The sequence below is a fragment of the Choloepus didactylus genome, chromosome 7, assembly GCF_015220235.1.
Source record: "Choloepus didactylus isolate mChoDid1 chromosome 7, mChoDid1.pri, whole genome shotgun sequence".
NCBI classification, from domain to species: domain Eukaryota; kingdom Metazoa; phylum Chordata; class Mammalia; order Pilosa; family Megalonychidae; genus Choloepus; species Choloepus didactylus.
Genome location: NC_051313.1, coordinates 119,172,374 through 119,193,651, shown reverse-complemented (window position 1 = coordinate 119,193,651; position 21,278 = coordinate 119,172,374). Strand labels below are relative to the sequence as shown.

Here is a 21,278-nt window from a genome sequence, read left to right as displayed (position 1 = left end):
TTTTCAAAGAAGGATCCTTGACCCCTGGATTTGTATATGGGCCTGATTCTGTTTGAGCTCTGCCCTTTCCTTATTATGTTCACCCCAACTCCAAAAAGTCTCTGTTTTTATTTTTGGGTTTGTTTGTTTGTTTTTCCCTGTTTTTTCTAGGCCTATCTCCTCTCCGCTGGACTGACTGCTACCAGATTCTCCAGTGTCTAGTCTCAGTCTATCTATATCTGGAGTTTTTGATCAGCAGTCTTGAGTTTTCAATCAGAGCTGCAACTGCAGTTCTCCCTCCTGGTTCCCAGCACTGACAGCCCCTCCTCCCACTGGACTGTGCCTGGCAGGGAGGGGTGCAGGTGCCCTGGCCATCAGAACTTACAGATTTCACTGATCTCAGCTGTTCCACGTGTTCATGAGTGTTGTATGAATTATGTTCAAAGTCAAATTGCTCTGCAGTGTCCGGTCCATGCAGTTCCTGACTTTCTACCAACTGCCCTGGAGAAGTAACTAAAACCCACACTTCACCATTCTGCTGTCTTGCCCCGCCCTCTAAATAGATTATTTTTAACAACTTCTTTGAAGTGTAGGTTACATGCCACAAAATTCACCCATTGTGCATGTAAAGTCAATGATTTCAGAACATTTAGATTTGTGCAACTATCACAGTTCACCTTTTATCATTTCCATCACCCCCAAAAGTTCCCTGTTTGCAATTGATCTCCATCTCCATCCTAAACCCTAGGCAACCACTAATATGGCTTCTGTATCAATAAATTTGCCTTCTCTAGACATTTCACGTAAACAGAAGTATATGATATAATCTTTTGTATCCAGCTTCTGTAACTTAGTTTAATGTTTTTGAAGTTTATCAGTTTGTAGCATTTATCAGCATTGTGTTCCTTTTTATTGTTGAATATGGATATGGCATGTTTTGTTTATTCACAAGTTGATGGACATTTGGATTGTTTCCAATTTGGGGTTACTATGACTAATGCAGATAGGAACATTTGCATACAAATAATCACATATATAGGGCATATATTTTAGTTTGTCATTCAAGGAGTGGAATTGCCGAGTCATATAGCAAACGTAATTTAACATTTTAAGAAATTGCCAAACTGTTTTCCAAAATGGTTGTCATGTTATACGTTCCCACCAGCATTTGCATTTACAAAGGCTTTCTTGTCCTCAAATATAATTGTAATATCTGTTATGACAGCAATGGGAATAATAATGAAAATTCCTGTTTATTAATTTTAGACTTTCTTTATGTTTCAATTTTCATTCATCAGATCCAATTTCTAGGAAGGAATGAGTTTGGGATACGCCTTACCAGCAACATGAAACTCTCCATTAATCTAAAACTATACCTCAGGTGTTTGGGGTCTAATTCGGGACTCTGATCCACTGGTGTATTTAACCAGCAAAGAATCAATACCAAATTTGTGTTTCTTAAAATATATGTTTAGTATGTTTTAGCATCTTATAGAACTAGTCACTCCTTCTCATTTTGCTTCTTTATCAAAAATTTATGGAAAATATATTTTTCCTCTAAAATTAAGAAACAGAATGTTAAGTCCTAAAAGCAAATAAGACTCGTTTTTTCAAAATTGTATTGAATTGTAAATAGCTGGCATTAAAAATAATAATAATAAAGAAAAGACTCAAAACCTTGAATTGAAGCTGCCTAGTAGGAATTTGCAAACCTTTTTGAGGAAATTAATTTAAAAACTAACAATCTAACTGTGAGATACACTACTGTTTCTCTACCCTAAAATAATTCTCCCCTACTCTACCTACCATTTCTTTCTTTCTAAAAAAGGCATGATTTTGCTCATCCTCTTCCCGTGTGTGTCAGGGGAGGCAGGCTCATTCCACAAAGGGTGAATTGCGGTTTGTCTGAATCTGTCATTGTGATTCTATGCCTAAGCCAATGTGTGGAAACACTCTAGGAAAAGTTCATTGTTTCCAAATAGAAGCACCAGAAATTAACAATTTCTGTTTTCTGCCTCCGGAAGGTGTTGTGAGGGATAGGAAGCCTAAAGCTGCAGGCATCTTCCTACCATCTCAGGAAGCTGAAATGTGCAGTGATAGAGGGGTGAGATGAGTTCCAGGGACACGTGATGCCACTGGCCTGATGAACTGACCAACCTGGAGAAGCCCCACCTTGGGGCCATCTGATATTTGACACTATAAGTTAAAAAAATAAAGACAATTATGTTGGATTTTCTCCTACTAGCAGCAGAAAGCATCTTCATTGAAATATTAATGCCATACATTATAATTCTATCTTATAATTTCACACCATAGGTCTCAATTAAAATGAGATAAATCATCTCTTCATATCAGAGAAAACAGAGAGAGTAAAGTTGCAACCATGGGATCAAACAGACCTTATCCCAATTCTATGTATATTGCTATCATTACAATCAGCTTATTAAATTCTTAAGGTTTAAAACCTGTTCACACAAATACATAATGCAATCAATATATGAATAAAATAAACTTTGAATTTGCTTGAAAATATATAATTGTCTCTGAGTCACTGGAGAAATTGTGTTCAGATGCCTTTGAAACCTCTGAATTGATCATCTACTCTTCAGATTTGACTTATATTCCTAACTGTCTATTCAGATGGAACACAATAGCAGCACCCTTCATCTTCTTAACCAATATAGTGCCTTTCTTGAATCCTTTCCAACATCTTTTTAATAGTATACTATAGAAGTCTGGAATTTAGAGTGATACACTATTTATAACTACAGTTGTATAATGTTTTATGCAAGAGTCAAAAGTTTTGATTTATATTTCTAGCTCATTTCCCATCACATACTTTTTGTCAAGTGTGTTTCAATTGTTATAGTTTCTCTTCAGTTTATATACTACCTTTCTAAATTTTTTATTAAAAATTATTTATGTAAATATGTGTGTGTTTCCCAAATCAAAATGAATAAATAAGGTATATTCAGAAAAATATAGCTTTCATCTCTGTTCCCAACAAGTTTCCTCATTTGCCTTATAGGCAATCTTTTTTAATCCTCCCATAGTTTCTATTTATAAATGTAAGTAAATAGATAGATAAAATAGAATAGGTATTGTTATATATTTCTATTATCCTCCAGTTTTATTAAACAAAATGCTGCATACTATACAAAGTGCCCTGCACCTTGCTCCAAATACATTTTGGAGATAAGTCCACAGCAGGGTACAGAGAGCTTCTCATTTTTTGTTCCAGCTGCAGAGCATTCCAATGTTTGGGTTTACATCAGTTTACTCATGCATCCTCCTCTGATCATTCCCAGCATTGCCTCTGATTTCTGTTAAGGTAAGATCCATATAGGATTCCTGTCACACACAGTAACTCGGTCACAGAATTCAAAGGGTCTCAGCAATGTACTCGGGTAGAGTTGTGGCTTTGTCCTGACGGCTTTCTGAGACCTACTTACAGGGAAAAGTAAATCCCAAGACAGAGTCAGTATGCCAGTGATTTTTAGTTGAGAGACAGAAAAAATGTTGAGGTATTGAAGCCTACCTTTAATCTAATAAAAGGGGAGTTTAAGATAGACATTTTCTTTTTTAAAAATCAGAGAATCAGAGACCAAAGAACATAATTATAAAGATTTTGTTTGTCCCCTATCTCTCTATTCCTTGGTGCCAGGGACGTACGTACTTGTATTTGAGAACACAAAGATGTAGGAGACTGCAATGATTTGGGTGCATTAAGGGCTATTTCCCAGCTCAGATAAACTTGTTTAATTATTGAATGCAGAAAAACTAGGGAATAAATCAAGGAAATCTTCCAGATCCACATCTGACCTTATTTAAGAATATAAATGAAAACCATTGTTGCACTGTAATACAACCCTCCCTTCCACTTTTCTTCTTACTTTTTCCCCTTGAAGCTGTATGAAGCAGATGATTTTCACTCTTTTTATTTATTTCACTGTTATTATTTTCACTGATTTTATTTGAGGAAAATTTTATAAAGTAATGTAGGAGAAGGGGAGTTTCAGATGCATGGAAGGGAGTAAGGACTGAATAAAATCGGAACTGAAAAGAATGATAACAAGGCTGCATCAATATTGAGGATCTCCAGGCCAAGAGCAGGGGCTCAGGATTTTTCTGTAGGGTCACTGAAAAAGGAGCAAGCTGGATCCTGGAAAGCACTCTTTCTGTGGAATAATAAGAGCCACAGCTGTGAAGAGCTGGGGCAGAGGCTCTTCTGGACTTCACTCTGGACCTCAGCTCAGGAGACCTGAAGAAGACGGAGGAGACTGTTGTTTCAGACCGAACTCTACAGGCCACTTCTTTTCCCCATATCAGGGCCACATGTTATAGTAAATATAACATATATACAGAATATATGGTAAAGTATATATATAGTATATAGTATAGTCAGAAGAAGAAAAAAATATCTTAAGTCTCCCTAAGCCAATGCTACTCCAGAGTGCCGGCTGTTAAAGTGGAGAGAGGAAGCTTTAGTGCAAACTGCCTGATAGATGTCTGGGTGAGAAACATCTTCCTCATCATTTCTGTTTCCTGTCTTGTCACATCTACCATCAGTTCTAGGAGAACAAAATCTGCCTATAAAGGAGGATTAAATGGCATTACCTGTTGGCTGAAGTCCAGAGTGTCCTGGGAAAGAGAGGGGAAGATGTATGTTTATACGATACAAGGCAAATCTGTCCCCAGACACCATGTCCCCAACCCCAGATCTCTCAGATAGGATTTCTCTAACACCAGGACCCACACCACGTGAGCTCAGGGCAGAGGAGAGCAGAGGCTGAGAGTCTGTGACCCATGAAGCTTTTGCCACACAATCTAGTGTAATTTCATTAGCCTTCATGGCTGCATGATCTACATTCAATGTCTCAACACATGTTAACCTTCCTCTTAACTCCCACAGGCCATAATCCCTTATAATTTGACATAAAAAACGTGGGCTGATCTAAGGTTATCTTTCCTTTTGCTGCTCCCTAGTTGTCATTTTGTTTTGTTTTGTTTTTCTCTTCTTCTTTTTCTTTTGCCTCTCTACCTTCTTTGACTCTTCCTCCTGCTTTGTGGAAGAGATGGAGATGTTCTTAGACAGACAGTGGTGAGGGTGGTGAACACATAAATATGTGACTATGCAGGGAACCATCGATTGTTTACTTAGGATGAAATGCATGGGGTGTGAACCAAACCATATTAAAAAAAAAAAAACGGGTTGATGACAAAACTTTGAGGGCAATATACTGAGTGAAATAAGCCAGACACATAAGGACAAATATTGCAGGCTCTCACTGACAGGAACTAATTATAGTATGTAAACTCATAGACATGAAATATAAGGTACCAAGATATAGAATGAGTCTGAATAATGGGGAATGGTTGCTTAGTATGAGCAGAATGTTCAACTAGTTGAACTTAAATGTTTGGAAACAAACAGAGGTGACGGTAGCATGTTGTGAGAATAACAGTGCTGAATGGTATGTGAATGTGGTGGAAAGGGGAAGCTCAGAGTCATGAATGTCACCAGAAAGAAAGCTGGAGGTTAAAAGATGGGAATGTACAAAACAGCGAACCTTGTGGTGGGCAATGTCCGTGATTAACTATATAAATATTAGAAATCTCTCTCATGAACTAGAACAAATGTATGACACTATAACTAGAAGTTAATAATAGACAGGCATATAGGAAAAAACATATACCTATCGTAAACTATATACTACAGTTAGTAGTATTTCAACGTTCTTTCATAAACAGTAATAAATGTACTATACCAATACTATGAGTCAACAATGGAGAGGGGGCAGTTAGGGATACGGGAGGATTTTTTTTTTTTTTGTCTTTATTTCTTTTCTGGAGTAATGAAAATGTTCTAAAAAATTGAACAAAAATTAATTGTGGTGATGGATGCACAGCTATATGATGGTATTGGGGGCAACTGATTGTACACTTTGGATCTTTGGATAATTGTATGGTATATGAACAATCACAATAAAAAATAAAAAATTAAAAATTAAAAAATTAAAACAAAAAACCATGGGCTGTAAATTTCTAGATTTTCAGGAAATTTGAGGTCATGTGGGTAAAGATAAATTCTATTTAGAGTCATCTATATACAGAGAACTAACTTGAGCAAAGCCCTATTTCTTCCCTATGGGGAGTCTTGTTGACCAGCCAGTTCCTTACCTTTCTGAGGCCTGAAGTAGACGTACAGCCCGACCCCAAGGAAGAGGAGACCCAGAACAAAGCCCCCGACTCCACTCAGCATCTTGCTCTTTGCAGATTCAGACTGTGCCCCTGAGAGAAGAAGCCAGGTTTAGTGATTTTTATCCCAAAGTCTACTTGTATAATTGAAGCCCTGAGATTTAGAGCTTTGAAAATGGGAGAAGCCTGCCCCCAGAAGCACTAAAATAATAGGTCATTTCTGGAAATGAGATTAAAAAATCACATTAAGGGTCAGATATTGAACTCACTTAAACATCACAGCCATGACGTGAGGTGTAACCCCAACATCTAATGCATGAGGGGCCTAGGACTCAATGAGGTTAAGCAGTTTGTCTAGGGTGACAGAGCCAGTAAAGCAGAGCTGGGATTGGACTCCCTTCAGGTTAGGAAAGCCCCTCATTGAAGAGGCTGCTTCTCTTCTCAATGAACAACTCAGAGCGACAGAACCAGGAGTACAAGCCCAGACCCAGAGGGAGGGAACGGTGCCCAGTCGAATGGGGTGTCCAAGTGCTGTGTTATCATGGGGAGGTTCAAAACAAGGACAACCTCTTTTCTACCTGCTGGGCATAAAAGCCTTCCCGTGGAGTAGAGGTATTTGTGGAAACAATTACAAGTCTATCCTCAGGGAATGGCGCTGGGGAAGAGGAGAGAGTGGGGGAAATGGAAGTGTGGTGTGGGAAGAGAAGGAACCTGACACTCAAGGATAAGCAAAGTCCCCTTTCTTGGTGGGTGAGGAGTCTATGAGGCCAGATAGTTTCTTACTCCATTCCACCGTGATGGGGCGCGCCAGGCTTATGTGCTCCACTTGGCAGGTGTAAACTTCTCCACTCTGAGGAACTGTCTCCAGCATCACCAGGATCTGGAAGGTCCAGTCTCCATTCTGGATCAGGCCTGTGGAGACGACCCCTGCCTCCTCTTCCTGGCCATTCCGGAACCACCTGACTTCAATGGGGCCTGGATAGAAACCATTCACAGAGCAGACCAGGAGGTTGTGGTGCTGCAGGGGCTGGGTTTTTGCAGGATACACAGTCACCAGAGGCTCAACTAGGAGAGAAAAGGTGAAAATAAATGAGGAAAACAATGTAATTCTCCTTGGTTGGTTGTCTTCCTGCCTCTCTCCACACCCAGGCTCAATTCAAGGGCAGCTTCCTCCCAAGCTGGTCTTGCAGCATAATAGGAGTCAGTGTCAGCAGCCTTCAATTTAATCCTGACAGCAGGGACCCATCAGTTTTAAACTTGTTGAGTCCCTCTACGTGGGACATGACTCTCAAGGGTGTAAGTCTCCCTGGCAATGCATGACATGACTCCCAGCAATGAGCCTGGACCCAGCATTGTGGGATTGAAAAAATCTTGACCAAATAGGGGGAAGAGAAATGAAGCAAAGGAAAGTTTTAGTGGCTGACAGATTTCAAATGGAGTTGAGAGATCATTCTGGAGGTTATGCTTTTGTATTATATAGATATCCCTTTTTAGTTTTCAGTGTATTGGAGTAGCTAGAAGAAAATACCTAAAACTGCCAAACTGTAACCCAGTAGCCTTGATTTTTGTAGATGCTTGCATAGCTATGTAGCTTACATAATGTGACCGTGTGATTGTGGAAACCCTGTGGCTCACACTCCTGTATCCTGTGTATGGACAGATGAGTAGAAAAAACAGGAACAAAAATTAGATGAATAATAGATGGGGACGGGGAGTGGGATATTTTGGATTTTGTTTTTTACTTTTATTTTTAATTTATTTTTTTTTGGAGTAATGAAAATGTTCAAAAATTGATTGTGGTGATGAATGCACAACTGTATGATGGCACTGTGAACCACTGATTGTACACTTTGGATGACTGTACAGTATGTGAATATATCTCAATAAAAAAAGTGCTCTTGAGGAAAATTATATATTTTTTCATATCTTAAAACAGGTATTCATTGTTGAGCTGAAGTGTTGACAAATGTTTGCAAGGCAAATAGGGTATTGACTAAAGGGGTGATTTCTGGAGCCAGGCTGGCCAGCTTCAAATCCAGCCTCTTATGGGCTGACCAGGGGAGAGCTGTTTAAATTCCTCTGTGTCTCAGCTTCCTCACCTACAAAGGGGAATAATAACAGTAACTTGTGTCTTAGGTTTATATGAAGATCAATGCACCTAAAATATGTAAAACAATGACTGGAGCTTAAACTTCAATATCTAAGTATTTATTTCCTTGTTAACTGAGAGAAAATGTGACTCATGAAGGATGGATGGATTAGGAAACAGCAGTGGGGTCAATGAGGAGATGGAGTGTAAAATCCCAGAAATGCTATCTTGATACACTCACACCTTGGAAGAGCACAGAAATTGTTCTACCCCTGGGAAGCAGCAATAGACAGAGAAGATTCTCTATCCCTATGAGTTGACTCTGTGTAAAGCATGAGTCCTGAAGGAGAAGGGAAGGAGCAAGGAGAGTCATTCATTAAAACAATTTCATTTACACTCATCAGATCAAGCCCACTCCTTTGCAAAATAAGCATGTCTACTGTTGGATGTGGTTCTCTTTCTAGATTGACATGTGAGGTCAGGATAACATCTGGATACACTGATATGTGTGCTTCGTGCCTGGGAAGAATTTTGACTTTAGCAGACCTTCAATCAATACAATTCTTTTAAATAAAGAAAGAGAAAGATGGGAGGAAACATTTTACTATACCACAAAATGGTATATTTAAGACTCTTGGTAAATCTCTGCTAACAATTTGCAGTATGTTTCATTAATAGAGATGTTCAAATTCTTAACATGAGAGCACAAAAGAAAAAAAAAATCCTTAACATGGAAAATAATAAACAGAATTAAAATACAAATCACATGTTGGAAAAAATGTTGAATCGAATTTCAGCAAAATGTTAATAATCTTACTGTATAGAGAACCCATAAAATGACTGAAAAAAACACTAGAGATAATAGACAATGGATGATTTTTAGAACACGGATTATGATTGACTAATAAATATGTGAAAGTGTTCAAGAGCCTCAGAAAACAAAGAAATATAAATTAAGATAAGATAGATACAAAATTTCAACTGCAAAATTCTAACAAAGATGAGGTAAATTGTTACAACTATACAAAAGAATATTGTGTAACTACTTAAATACTACCAGAATTATTATAAAAATAGCACGTTATGCAGCACTATTATAAAAATAGAGGTGTTATAGGTGTGTTATGTAATAAAATTATAATTAAAAGGCTGGTTTCACAAATATTTTATCTATGTAAAAATATGTACACTAAGAACACAACAGAAATTGATGATTTAGACCTAAAAGAAACCTCAAGAGGTCAGAGGTGGCTCAAAAGTTCCCCCACCCCCACTCACCAAAAATTATCCTAATGCTTTTTCTCAGTGAAATATAGACAACTCAAACGTGTGGGTTTCAGGGATCTGAGGATTAGGAAGGGCCTAAGCCAAGGACAGACTGACCAGCCTCCTACATTCCTCACCTCCCCTCCCCTAAACCTTCACCCCAACCACATACACCCTAAATTTCCCGTCCCCACGCCTTTTTCCACTGCCCCAACCGCTGCTCCTCCATCTCCAGTCCCATCGCTGCCCCCCCCACCCCCGCTACACAGCGGCCCCGTGGACGCCTGGAGCCCCCTCCCCGCTTGTCCCCTCCGTGTCCTCACCCCCAGGCCCACTCCCCCCACACTCACACATTCTCTCTGGGCCCACCCTCTCCTCCAGGTTCCCTCCCCTCACACACACTCACACACACACTCACACTCACACTCCTCTCTCACACACACACTCACTCTCCTCTCTCACAGTCACACCCTGACAAAATGCACACCCTCGCGCCGACCACACACTCTCACCCGCACCTCCTCACTTCACTCCCAACAATCCTCTCCCCCAGGCCCCGTCAGACACGCGCTCACCTCGCCGCTGCACCGTGAAGCTCTCACCAACCCCGTAGTTGTGTCTGCAGAACGTGTCCACCGCGGCCCGCGCCTCATCCAGGAGGTCCTTCCGGCTGTTCCAGTACTCCGCGTCCGGCCGCCCCAGCTCCGTCACGGCCACGTACATCCCCACGTCGCTGTCGAAGCGCACGTTCTCCTCCCGGTTATAGAAGTATCTGTCCAGGAACTGCACCCGCTCCGTCCCGTTGTAGAAACGACACTCATGCTTTGCCTGCACAGTGAAATGCGCTGTGGGGACAAGACCATCGGTCACACGGAGGCCACTCGGGAAGAGACTGACGGCCACATCCACCAATCCGGTGAGCCCCGGCGGGAGGGCGGGGCCTCTGACGCGCTGACTCGGCAGCCCCGCAGCCCCGCCCACCAGCCCCGAGGCAGGCCGCGCCCGGCGGGGAGGCGGGTCCCGTCCAGGACCTGGAGTCTCCGCTCCCCGCTGCCCTGCTTGTTTGGAGACCTGCACGTCCCGGCTGTGAGGATTTGTCCTCATCCTGGCCGCCTGCCCCACTTCCTCCTGGAAGCCCCCACTCAGAAGAAAATCCCCACTCCTGCTCTCATCCCCACTGCCCGTTACCCCTTCCTCCAAATGCTTCCTGCTTCTTCATTCTGGAAATACTTCTTTGGTGCTGACCTTGTGCCAGGACTTCGCTGCCCTGTAGTAATCCGAAGGGAGGAAAACAGACATGTCCCCCTACTCATGTTTAACACTCAGTGAAAGTAATAGACAAAAACCAAACACAAGAATTTATACAGGGTGATAAATGTCTAAAAAGGAAAGCGGGTTTTCCATAACAAAGTAATAGGATGATCTAAATTATATCAGAATACCAGAGAAGGACGCTGAAGAATGACATATAAGATGTGACATGAAGAGCTTAGCTGGGGGAAGGTTACCGTGTGGGTGGAGACATTTGGGAGAAAAGGGCACATTTCAGGAAAGATAACACCATGTCCAAAGGCTTGAAAGGATGGATGAATTTCTTGGAGAAACCAGAAAAAGAAGATCACTGAAAAGCAGAAAAAGAGGGCAATAAGGGTAAAAGATTAGACTGGAGATGTCCCATGGAGTCAGGTACTCCAAAGCCTTGTAGATGATGTTAGGCTTTAGATTTATCCTAAATGGAATGAGAAACTATTGAAGGGTTTAAGCACATTAAAATCAACAGGCCCACAAGTTCTTATCAGCATTTCCAAATTCAGAAACCTCGGAGAATCAGTTTTCTGTTAAAGTTTGATGCTGAAACTCATTTGGCAAATATGAACTGATGAGGTAAAGGATGAGATGTATCTACCACTCTTATCAGTTATAGGTGCTTCTGCAGCTTGAAGATAGAGGTAAATTATAGAAATGTAAATCTGCATAAGTGTAGGCATATAGATGTAGATATATATGTATATGTGCATATACATATTTTAATGTTTTATGTTTTAAAGTTAATTGAACTATGAAAATGTCAAAAAGAGTTAAAGAACAGCCATAGGTTAAAAGTGAGAAGAATAAATAGAAGCGTCTGACATTACCAATTTCAGAGAACGCAAAACCAACACAAGTGTTTGAGGTATTTGGCTGGAAAATATTCGTGGCAGTCACCACATTGATGACTTTGCAATATAAAGCAGATCATTACAAGGCTAACAGAAATGGTGATGACCAAGAACTCATGAGATACTGAAAAACTTTACAAAAGGTAAAAAAGATGATGATTTTGAACTTCTTTGAGTGAATGGATTCAACAACAAAGTGGTAAACTTATGCTGCTTTCTAGTTTTGTTGTTACTGAAACAAGCAAAAATAACCACAAAGCAATAAACTGGAAGATGTGTGGGTGTATAATGTGTGTGTTACAATTGTTAGAAATGTCACTGTATAAATGAGGATTCTCTACCTTGGCACTACTAAATTTTGGGCAAAGTAATTCTCTGTGATGGGGGCTGTCCTGTGCATTGAAGGTTATTTAGCAACTTCCTGGCCTGCACCCACTAGATACCAGTAATATCTCTCCAGTTGTGACAATCAAAAAATGTATCCAGACTCCGCCAAATGTTCCCTGGGAGAGCAAAACTGTCCCTCGGTGAGAACCACTGGGATCAACCATCTGAAAAATCCATTGATCTATTAAACCTCTGTTAATTATGAAATCGCAGACAATTTCATTGAATAATCTTCCAATATTATACCTGATGAGAACTTTGCTCTTGAACAAATTTATTTTTCCTAGAAAAACTGCTCTATAATGAGACTAGATCTCTAAAAAAAAAATTTGTAAGGTATAATGAGAGAGGATCAAAAATTATTACGGACTCTAACCAAAAGGTGACAGCTGTTGGATGTGCTCATGCTGCAGTTTCACCCAAACCTTTGGGCAGTGATGGGAAAAGCCCAAATCCAGGTTGTCTAAATAGTGAATTTTACTTAGGTATTATTTTCCAAAAAATTATAGCAATAACCAGATATGTTTTATGACTGGTTTAACAAGCACTGTGTATCAGTGGTTTAAGTTCATTAAAGGCAAGCTGGATGGTGAGAAAAATGAACAATTGTATTGTACCTGTACAACTGTTCAACACCCACTCCTGAACTTCTTGATGAAAGTAAAGTGTATGGCTTTTAATATCTGCCTGTGTGATACCTGCATTGAAGCCTTGTGACCAAGGAATATTTTTTGTTCCATGAAGAACAGGAATAAACAGTTTTAAAACTTTATGCTTGCTGCAATTTACAGAGGCCTGGGAATCCAAGAAGTCAGTTGCTGTGCTGGTTTGGATATATGATGTCCCCCAAAACGCCATTATCTTTGATACAGTTTTGTGTGGGCAGGAAACATATTGGTGTTGATTGGGTTGGAGACTTTTGATTGCGTGTTTCCGTGGAGATGTGGTCACTCAGCTGTGAGTGAGATCTTTCATTGGATAATTTCCATGGAGGTGTGGCCCCACCGATTCAGCGTGGGCCTTGATTAGTTTACTGGAGCACTATACAAGCTCAGACAGAAGGAGCAAGCTTGCTACAGCCAAGAATGCACAGAAGCTGAGACAGGAACTGAAGCTTACAGAGACATTTTGGAGATGGCCTTTGAAAGCAGACTTTTGCTCTGGAGAAGCTAAGAGGACAAACACCCCAAGAGCAACTGAGAGTGACATTTTAGAGAGAAGCTGAAGCCTAGAGAGGAACATCCCGGGAGAAAACTATTTTGAAACCAGACCTCGGGAACAGACGCCAGCCACATGCCTTCCCAGCTAACAGAGGTTTTCCCGATGCCATTGGCCATCCTTTAGTGAAGGTACCCCCTTACCTTGAACACTTTATGGCTTTAAGACTGTAACTTTGTAACCAAATAAACCTCCTTTATAAAAGCTGATTCATCTCTGGTATTTTGCATTCTGGCAGCATTAGCAAACCGGAACAGTTGCTAATGCTTATTATGATGCAAATAATTAATCAATCAACCTTAATAAATGTTTGGCACAAACTTTAGCTATATTTAGGTTTGTAAATGAAAGAGCAGATGAAAATTTCACTGTTAAATCACTAATGAGAAGAAAACCTTATCAAACTTCAATATTTCATGCAAGTTTATTAGATAAAATTCTAAGGAACTCAGAGGAAGCTGACATCAACAAAATACTGAGCAGTGACAATGAGGCCCCTTGAGTGATAAGAACATTAGTGGTGACATTGGGAGCACAGGACAAAAGTTCCCAGGGGTGATATGGTCAGAATAGGGGATCTGTTAGTGACCTTGAGCAAAGTGCATTCACTGCGTTGCAGCTTCCGCAGTTAGAGAGACGCTGCTACCACAGAACACTAACAGCACTGGAAGGAGTCTTCACATGGAGTCTAGTGAGAGCTACTGCATCCTTGTGAATCTCAATCCTTAAACCATGAAATGTCCAACCCAACTTGATGTCAGTGGCAATAATGACCCTGACGTACCCAGTTCTCTGAGGTCATCAAGCCATCAGATGTAGTAAGTGTGGATGTTTATTAGCTTAGCCTTCAGCTTAATGGGAGCCATATATACATTCAAGGTACTACTTAATATTTTCCTTCAGAAATATGTAATGAAATTTTAATTATATTTATCCTACGATTTTGTTTATCATTTTCTTAATCAAAATAATTTGGAATGTATTTATTGTTTTTATTCCATACGTGTGAGTGTTCGTTCATAGGTTTTGGTGTAGAAATACAAATGAGTTTGATTATTGGTTAGTGCCCTTTTTATCACTGAAGGTGTTGAGTAATTAATTGGAAAATGCACTACTTCCTTTCTAAAATTAAAACTCATCTGGCCCCAAGAGTTTCAGAAATGGAATTGTGCATCTGCATATAGTATAAGACATTCCTGACAACAGTGCAGACAGTGCATTGGATAAGGAAGAAGACAAGAGTGAATGGAAAGAGGAGAATTTGAAGACTACTGGAATAATCTACACATGAGATGGCAGTAGCTTGGATGAGGGCAGGAACCTGCACATAGAAGGTGCTGGGCAGTGAGGGCTGTTTTGGAGGGAGCATCCATGGGATCTGATGGCAACTCACAGGATAGTAAGTGTAGAGTGTGGCAAGCACTGTTCCTAAGGCTTTATGTAAATGATCTCTTTTAATCCTGACAACAATGGTATGATTTTACAGTTGGAACAACTAAAGCACAGAGGAGTTCATGACTTGCCCAAAGTCACATGTTTCGTAATAAGTTGAGGAAGGATTTGAACTCAGGAAATCTGGCTTTGGCACCTGTGATGATTTGGAGGTATTATGGACCCCAGAAAAGTATGTTGTTAAATTAATTCATTCCTGTGTGTGTAGACCTATTGTAGGTGGGAACTTTTAATTAAGTTATTCAGTTCAGATGTGATCCACCCCATTCAAGGTGGGTCTTAATCATCTGACTGGGATCCTTTATAAGAGGATAAACAGACAGAGATGCTAAGAAGAGAGAAGCTAAGAATGAGAAACATCCAGAGAAGTTTAGAGAAAAAGGCAAAAACAGAGAAGGCAGAAGCTGAAGCAAAGTAAATTGGGAGAGAAGGATCAACAGATGTAGCTATGGGCCTTGCTCTCTGACAGAGGAGCCCAAGCTTACTGGTAATGGGTCTCCAGAGAAGGTGTCTTCCTGCTGATGCCTTAGTTGGACATTTTCACAGCCTTAGAACTATAAATTTGTAAGCTAATAAATCCCCATTGTATAAAGCCAGTCAATTTCTCTTACATTGCATTTAGTCAGCACCATTCACTTAACCACCACATTATATTAATGCTGCATGTGATTAATTACATGTTCTGTTCCTTGTATCACAGCTCCTACGAAAATCTTCTTAGAAGAGGATACCAGTGACCTCAAAATTTCAAATCCAATTGATTGTCCTCAGTCCTCATTTCAGTTTTCACAGCAGCTTTCAACTATTTTCTCAACTCAATCTTCTAAAGTACCCCTGTCTTTTTAAAATAGTTTCTTATATTATTTCCCCAGTCCTCCATTTTTGTCTCATTTTCTTCCAATTATAAAGTAGCATACAATAGTGGAGTACACAAGTTTTGTGGAGGATCTCTGCTAATTTCTCTCTACACATTCGTATCTGAATTTTCTACCCTTTTTCTTTACTCTCCAGTTTAGGCCAAATGCATATTTTTAAGCTGCTCAAAACACCAAACTTTGTAATTATGAACTGATTTCTCTGCCTTTGCCAACCATTTACCAAGTTATATTAAATTATCCCTCACATCATATTCCTTCTTGATTTCTCTGCCACCACTCCACTGCTTATCTATAGTAGTAAACTACAGCCACAGCCATTTCATTCCTGCTCAAAGGCCCCAACAAATTCACTTTTTAACTTTTAGTATCTACTCCCCATAACACCAATAGGAGCAAATTACCAGCTTGTCCTGGTGCAGAAATCTCCTTTCTATGGCCAGTTTCCCTCAGAACAGGAGAGGCTAAGAAGCAGGCACTGGACAGCCTTTACACTGAGCAGAACTGCAGATCCGACACTAACATCCCAGAGCTCCCTTTGCCCCACAGAAAGGATGGCAGGGAAGGTGCACCCTGGATCAGGCTGGGTCTACCTCACTATTCACAAATCATCTAAGCAACTTCTTGACAGATGGAAAGTTAGAAAAAAAATGTGTGTAATTGCTCTTCCCTTCAGCCTGTATAAACTGCTTCTGTGGTTAGCTCTGTTAGTCTCCACTCATGTTCTGTCTACATGGGCTTTGGGCCCATTAGGGTTGATATTTTAGCAAATGAAGATATATGATGCCCAGTTAAATCTGAATTTCAGGTAAATTCTCTGTTGTTTATCTGAAATTCAAGTTCAACTGAGCATCCTGTATTTTATTTGGCAACCCTAGCCCAAGTTTATAATAAGACCTCAGTAAGGAAGGACTAAGTTTAATACTTTCTTGAGTTTCTCAACAAATGACCATGATCACCTGCATATAGTGCAAACATGTATGGAAACTGTCAAATAATAAATTCAAATGAATTAAAACTTCTCCTGTATATTGGAACTGGTAGGTCTTGCATCTTTCCTCTACCCTAAGACATGTATTGGTGCAAATGAACATCAGAAAACTGATAAATATTTCAGACCCACTTAGCTACTGTGCCCTGATGATGGCTAAGAGTCCAGGCTCTGGAATCAGAAAATCAAGATTCAAATGAGTTCTTCTATTTAGGGTCTCTTTTTAACCTAGGAGTCTTTTTTATTTATCTCTAAAATTAATTTAATAACATAGTCCTTACAGTATTGTTGTAAATATAAAAGTAAATAATGACTCTTCATTGTACTGATCACATAAGAAGTAATTAATATATTATCATTTTAATTTTTATAACCCCTATGGAATAGAAATCTCCCAAGATCTTTCTATTCCTTAAAATCCTAGAGCATATAGTATCTTCATATTATTTTGGCTATTGTCCTCTATTATTTTTATCTGTAATTATTATTTTGAGCTTGTAAGTGCAGAAATCTTGTTTTCTTTATAATCATGGAGTGCATGTAACATATATGAACCTAACTCAAAAGGAGAGTGTTGACAAAGAGGGCAAGGACTTTGGATATCCTAAGATTTAGTCAGTAAATCTGAGTTCTTGAACTATGTGACAGGAGTAAGTTAATTGCATCCTTTGAGTATTAGACTCCACAGTACGGAGGTCGAAAATTTTTACAGGTATGATAAGCTCATTATAGGAATCACACACAGAAATTTTTAGAACTAGTACATAGGAACTGTAACATGTTACTATGATCAAAGCTGATAGAGAAGAGATTTGTTTTGCTAATCACTCCATCCTCATTCTTCCACTAGGGCAGTGACTGGTGTATTGTAGGGCTCTAGTAACTGCTGGTTGTGATACTAGTGACTCTGTGCCTAATCAGTCACTCTGCGTACCAGCACACACTGCCACTTCCTTGCTATGGTCTACCACCTGTTCTCAGCCCTCCCAGCTTCCTTCCAGGCTTTATTATTTTTAACCTTTAGGCCCAGCTGACTCCCTGATCCCAGGGCACTGTCTTTCTCTGAGATCAGCTGCTCACAAGAGACATTTGCCATCCAGACTTCACCTCTTCACTGCCCACTCAGTACTCTGCCATGTTCTCACCTCACCCACCTCTTAGTGGTTCTCACCACAACTGGCCATGCCAATGACCTTGACTAAATTGTACTTTGCTTGGCTTCCGGTCATTACCTTCTCCTGGTTTTACTCCAACATCACTGGCACTCCTTCTTAGTCTCCCTGCTTCCTCATTCTTCTTGGATCAAGTTTCAATATGGAAATGTCTAGGCTTGGTCCTTGGACTCTTCTCTGTCCATTCACTCACTCTCCCTACGTTACCTCTTCTACTTTCTTGGCACTTACTACAATCCATGTGTTGAACATGCCAGCATACATCTCGCCACCTTGGTCTCTCCCTGAGCTTCAGTCTCGTATATTCAATTGACCTCTTCACAGCTCCAAAAGAATGTGAAACTGGCATCTCAAACTTAAACCTTTACTTAAACAAAGCATTTACTTCTAGTCACTCACTTCATATCATTTCTTCCCTCAATCTTTCCTATCTCAAGAAAAGGCACCAACATCCACCTGGTTCTTCAAGACAAAATGCTTAGAGGCAAGACTGATTTTTCTATTTTCACTCCCCCCACATTTTCTCCATCAAAAAGTCATCCAAACTTGATCCCAAATCTGTCCATTTTTTCTCTATCTTTACCTTCATCACTACCACAATAAATGAAGCCACGTGCACATATATATATAAGCTCTCCTTGTAAGCTTCCAGTGGCCTCACATAGCTCTTTAAATAAAATTCAGATTCCTTACCATGGCCCCCAGAGCCTTATATGATATCACTCCAGTCTCACTCTCCAACCACATCATACACCACTTCCGCTGAGCACTACGCCAGAGCCCCTCCAGCCTTCTTTCTGGCCCTGAAGCACAGTACACATCTTCCCACAACTGGGCCTTTCCCCTCTTGTTCTCTCTCTGGAACACCCTCCCCATAGATCTTCACATGCCTGGCTTAGTCTTCTCATCAGGTCTCTGCTAAGGGTCACTTTCTCAGGCAGAGTTCCCTAGCGCTGTCTCTCCCAACACCTGACATATTTTCTTCAGAGCACTTATTATGTGCTGAAATTTTCTTCTTAGTTAAATTTTATTAGTTTATTGTCTTTCTCCCCTGTCATTAGGTAAGTTCCATGGGATTAGGGGTCTTTTCTATCTTATACTGAATTATCTAAGCCTAGAACAGAGGAAAGTACAAAGTATTTTCTCAGAAAATTATTTTTGTTCTAAATTAATATACCCAGAGTTCAGAGAACTGATCATTGGGGTGTTTTAGATTCCTTGGCTACTCTAGCAAATACCATGAAATATGTTGGGTTAAACAATGGGCATTTATTAGCTCACAGTTATGAGGCTAAGATAGGAGTCCAAATCAAGTCCAACTCTGAGGACCGTGGATTTCTGGGGCTGGCTGCCAGAGATCCTTTCTCCTTGGCTTCTCACATGGCAAGGCACATGGCAGTGTCTTATGGTTTCTCCCTTCTCTTCTGGGTTCCATTGATGTTCAGCTTCTGGCTGCTCTCTCTGGATTTCTCTCTATGTGCCTGAATTTCATTGTCTTATAAAGGACTCCAATAACAGGGCTAAGACCTGATAGAGGTGGGCCGTACCTTAACTGAAGTAATCTAATCCAGATATCCTACCTACAATGGGTTCACAACCACAGGAATGGATTAAGTGTAGGAACATGTGTGGGTTTTTTTTGGGGGGGTGGGGTGGGGAGTATGTACAACTCTAAACCTCCACAGTGGGTATCCTGGGAAAGTGGAAGGAGTGCAAGTTCCTGATGACACACTTTGTCTCTTCCACCCCCTTTAAGAAATTAAAACAAATCTTCCCTTTTCTTTTCCCTTACTTGGAAGAAGCATTCAAAGGTAAGGAAAAGGTGATTTTAAGAAGAGCAAAATTTTATTATATTTCCTCTTTTCTGATGGATCTCTTACAAAACTGATAGTCTGTGCAAGCTCTGGGAATTTTAAGTATGTCAATGACATGACTGGGGAAAGAAAAAGAGAATCTGGAAATAGAGGTAATCAGATATGGTTAATTTAGGAAAACAAGGGGCATGGTGAGTGAACCTATGAAATTTGGGACCAAGACCTGAGTTGGCCAATAGATTCCCTTGACTTGCTTCTTGATTTTCAGCTCTATGGGATGTGAGAAGTTTTCACAGTCCCCCTGTGTCTCTGCTCTGGGTGTAAGGGTGAACCACAGGAAATTGGTGACATTTGACCATCTTTGGCCTACGAAAAGAGAATTTTGTGTAATTTATCCTATTCTAGTTGAATCTCTTCTTGTAGTTTCACACAAGATAATAGAGTGATATAGAAGAAGCTGATAGCATAGAAAGGTTCAAAATAGATGCATAATGAACACTAACTTGAGATGAGTTTGCAGAGGATGCCTTAAGTTCTTTAAACCACCCAATGAACACCCAATAGATGCTCCAATTGTCTAGGGCCATTCCAAGCATGAAGCTGCTTTGTTTCAGCAAAGAGACAGAACCAATCTCAACTTCTGTCAGAAAACCTCCAGTATAGGGACACAACCTGGTAAACATTGGGACTCAGGGAGAAAGGAAAGGAGATAATGGGGAGGCCTCTTGATAGCATCCTCACGTATTAGGGAGGCTCCAACATCATAGATGCCATTGAAAATATAATACAGGATCTTCCAGGACAGGCCCTTCTATCATCCTTTCATTCCCTATTAAAAATTCAGAGCAGCCTTCTCTTTTTTAGCATTACTCAACACAATAAAGGGAACAGCTGGATGGGAAATTATTTTACCACCATTATTTCTAAATCCTTCCAATATCCTGAGGGAAAGGGATGCAGAGCCGGAAAGGTTTTTTGGAGGAGGTTTGGAAAGAAAGGCCTATGAGGTGACCCCTTCAGCAGTAACAGTGGGGAGGACAAGCATCCCAGCTCCTGTTGTTATGGAAAAAGCTTGGGATCTATATGAGAAAGATAAATGATCCCTAAAGAAAATGTCCCAAAGTTTTGAAGAACATGACTCAACACAACCTGGACATAGTGACAAAGTTCACTCTTTCCCTTCCTTCCCGCCACCCCCCCCCCCCCATAAGAGCTCACCACCCAAGGTGGGCACTTACGTCCAATATCCCTGGCCAAAGCCAGGGGAGGGCTCAACACCATCAAAGTCACTGTCAGAGCTGCCATCCAGGAGCCCCCGGGGAGCAGAAAACACACCATGCTGGAAACCAGGAGTCGACAGGGTGCAAGAGAAGCAGGCAAGTCCCACTCAATGAGACCTATGACCTTCCTCTACCCACAGCCCAAAATATAGGAAACCAGGAATTAATTTCTTTTACTCTGGATTGGGTAACCTCAGTGTTGGAGAACCAATCAGCATCAGAGGCAAGTGGCATCATCAGTTGTTGGTCAGAGATTCAGTACGAAGGGCCTCTTCTGGAACTTAGCATTTCCTTCTTTATTAGAAGGGTTGTTTTAATTTAATACTGTAAAAGTTTGATCCAATTGTACCTGAAACATTTTGACCAAGCCCTATTGGAAGCCAAGTCTGTGCTGGTCA

At 40.4% G+C, this 21,278-nt stretch overlaps 1 protein-coding gene across 1 annotated transcript; it reads right to left on the bottom strand.

Annotated features, from left to right (window-relative positions):
- Positions 1-3,901: 3,901 nt before the first annotated feature.
- Positions 3,902-21,016, bottom strand: LOC119540376 (HLA class II histocompatibility antigen, DRB1 beta chain-like). Its single transcript, XM_037844512.1, has 6 exons — positions 20,839-21,016; positions 10,108-10,377; positions 6,961-7,242; positions 6,160-6,270; positions 4,597-4,620; positions 3,902-4,240 (listed from the first exon to the last, which is right to left on the bottom strand). Exons 1-6 carry the CDS (start codon positions 20,936-20,938, stop codon positions 4,227-4,229), a joined length of 801 nt encoding a protein of 266 aa, XP_037700440.1. The 5' UTR covers positions 20,939-21,016; the 3' UTR covers positions 3,902-4,226.
- Between the last annotated feature and the right edge of the window lie 262 nt (positions 21,017-21,278).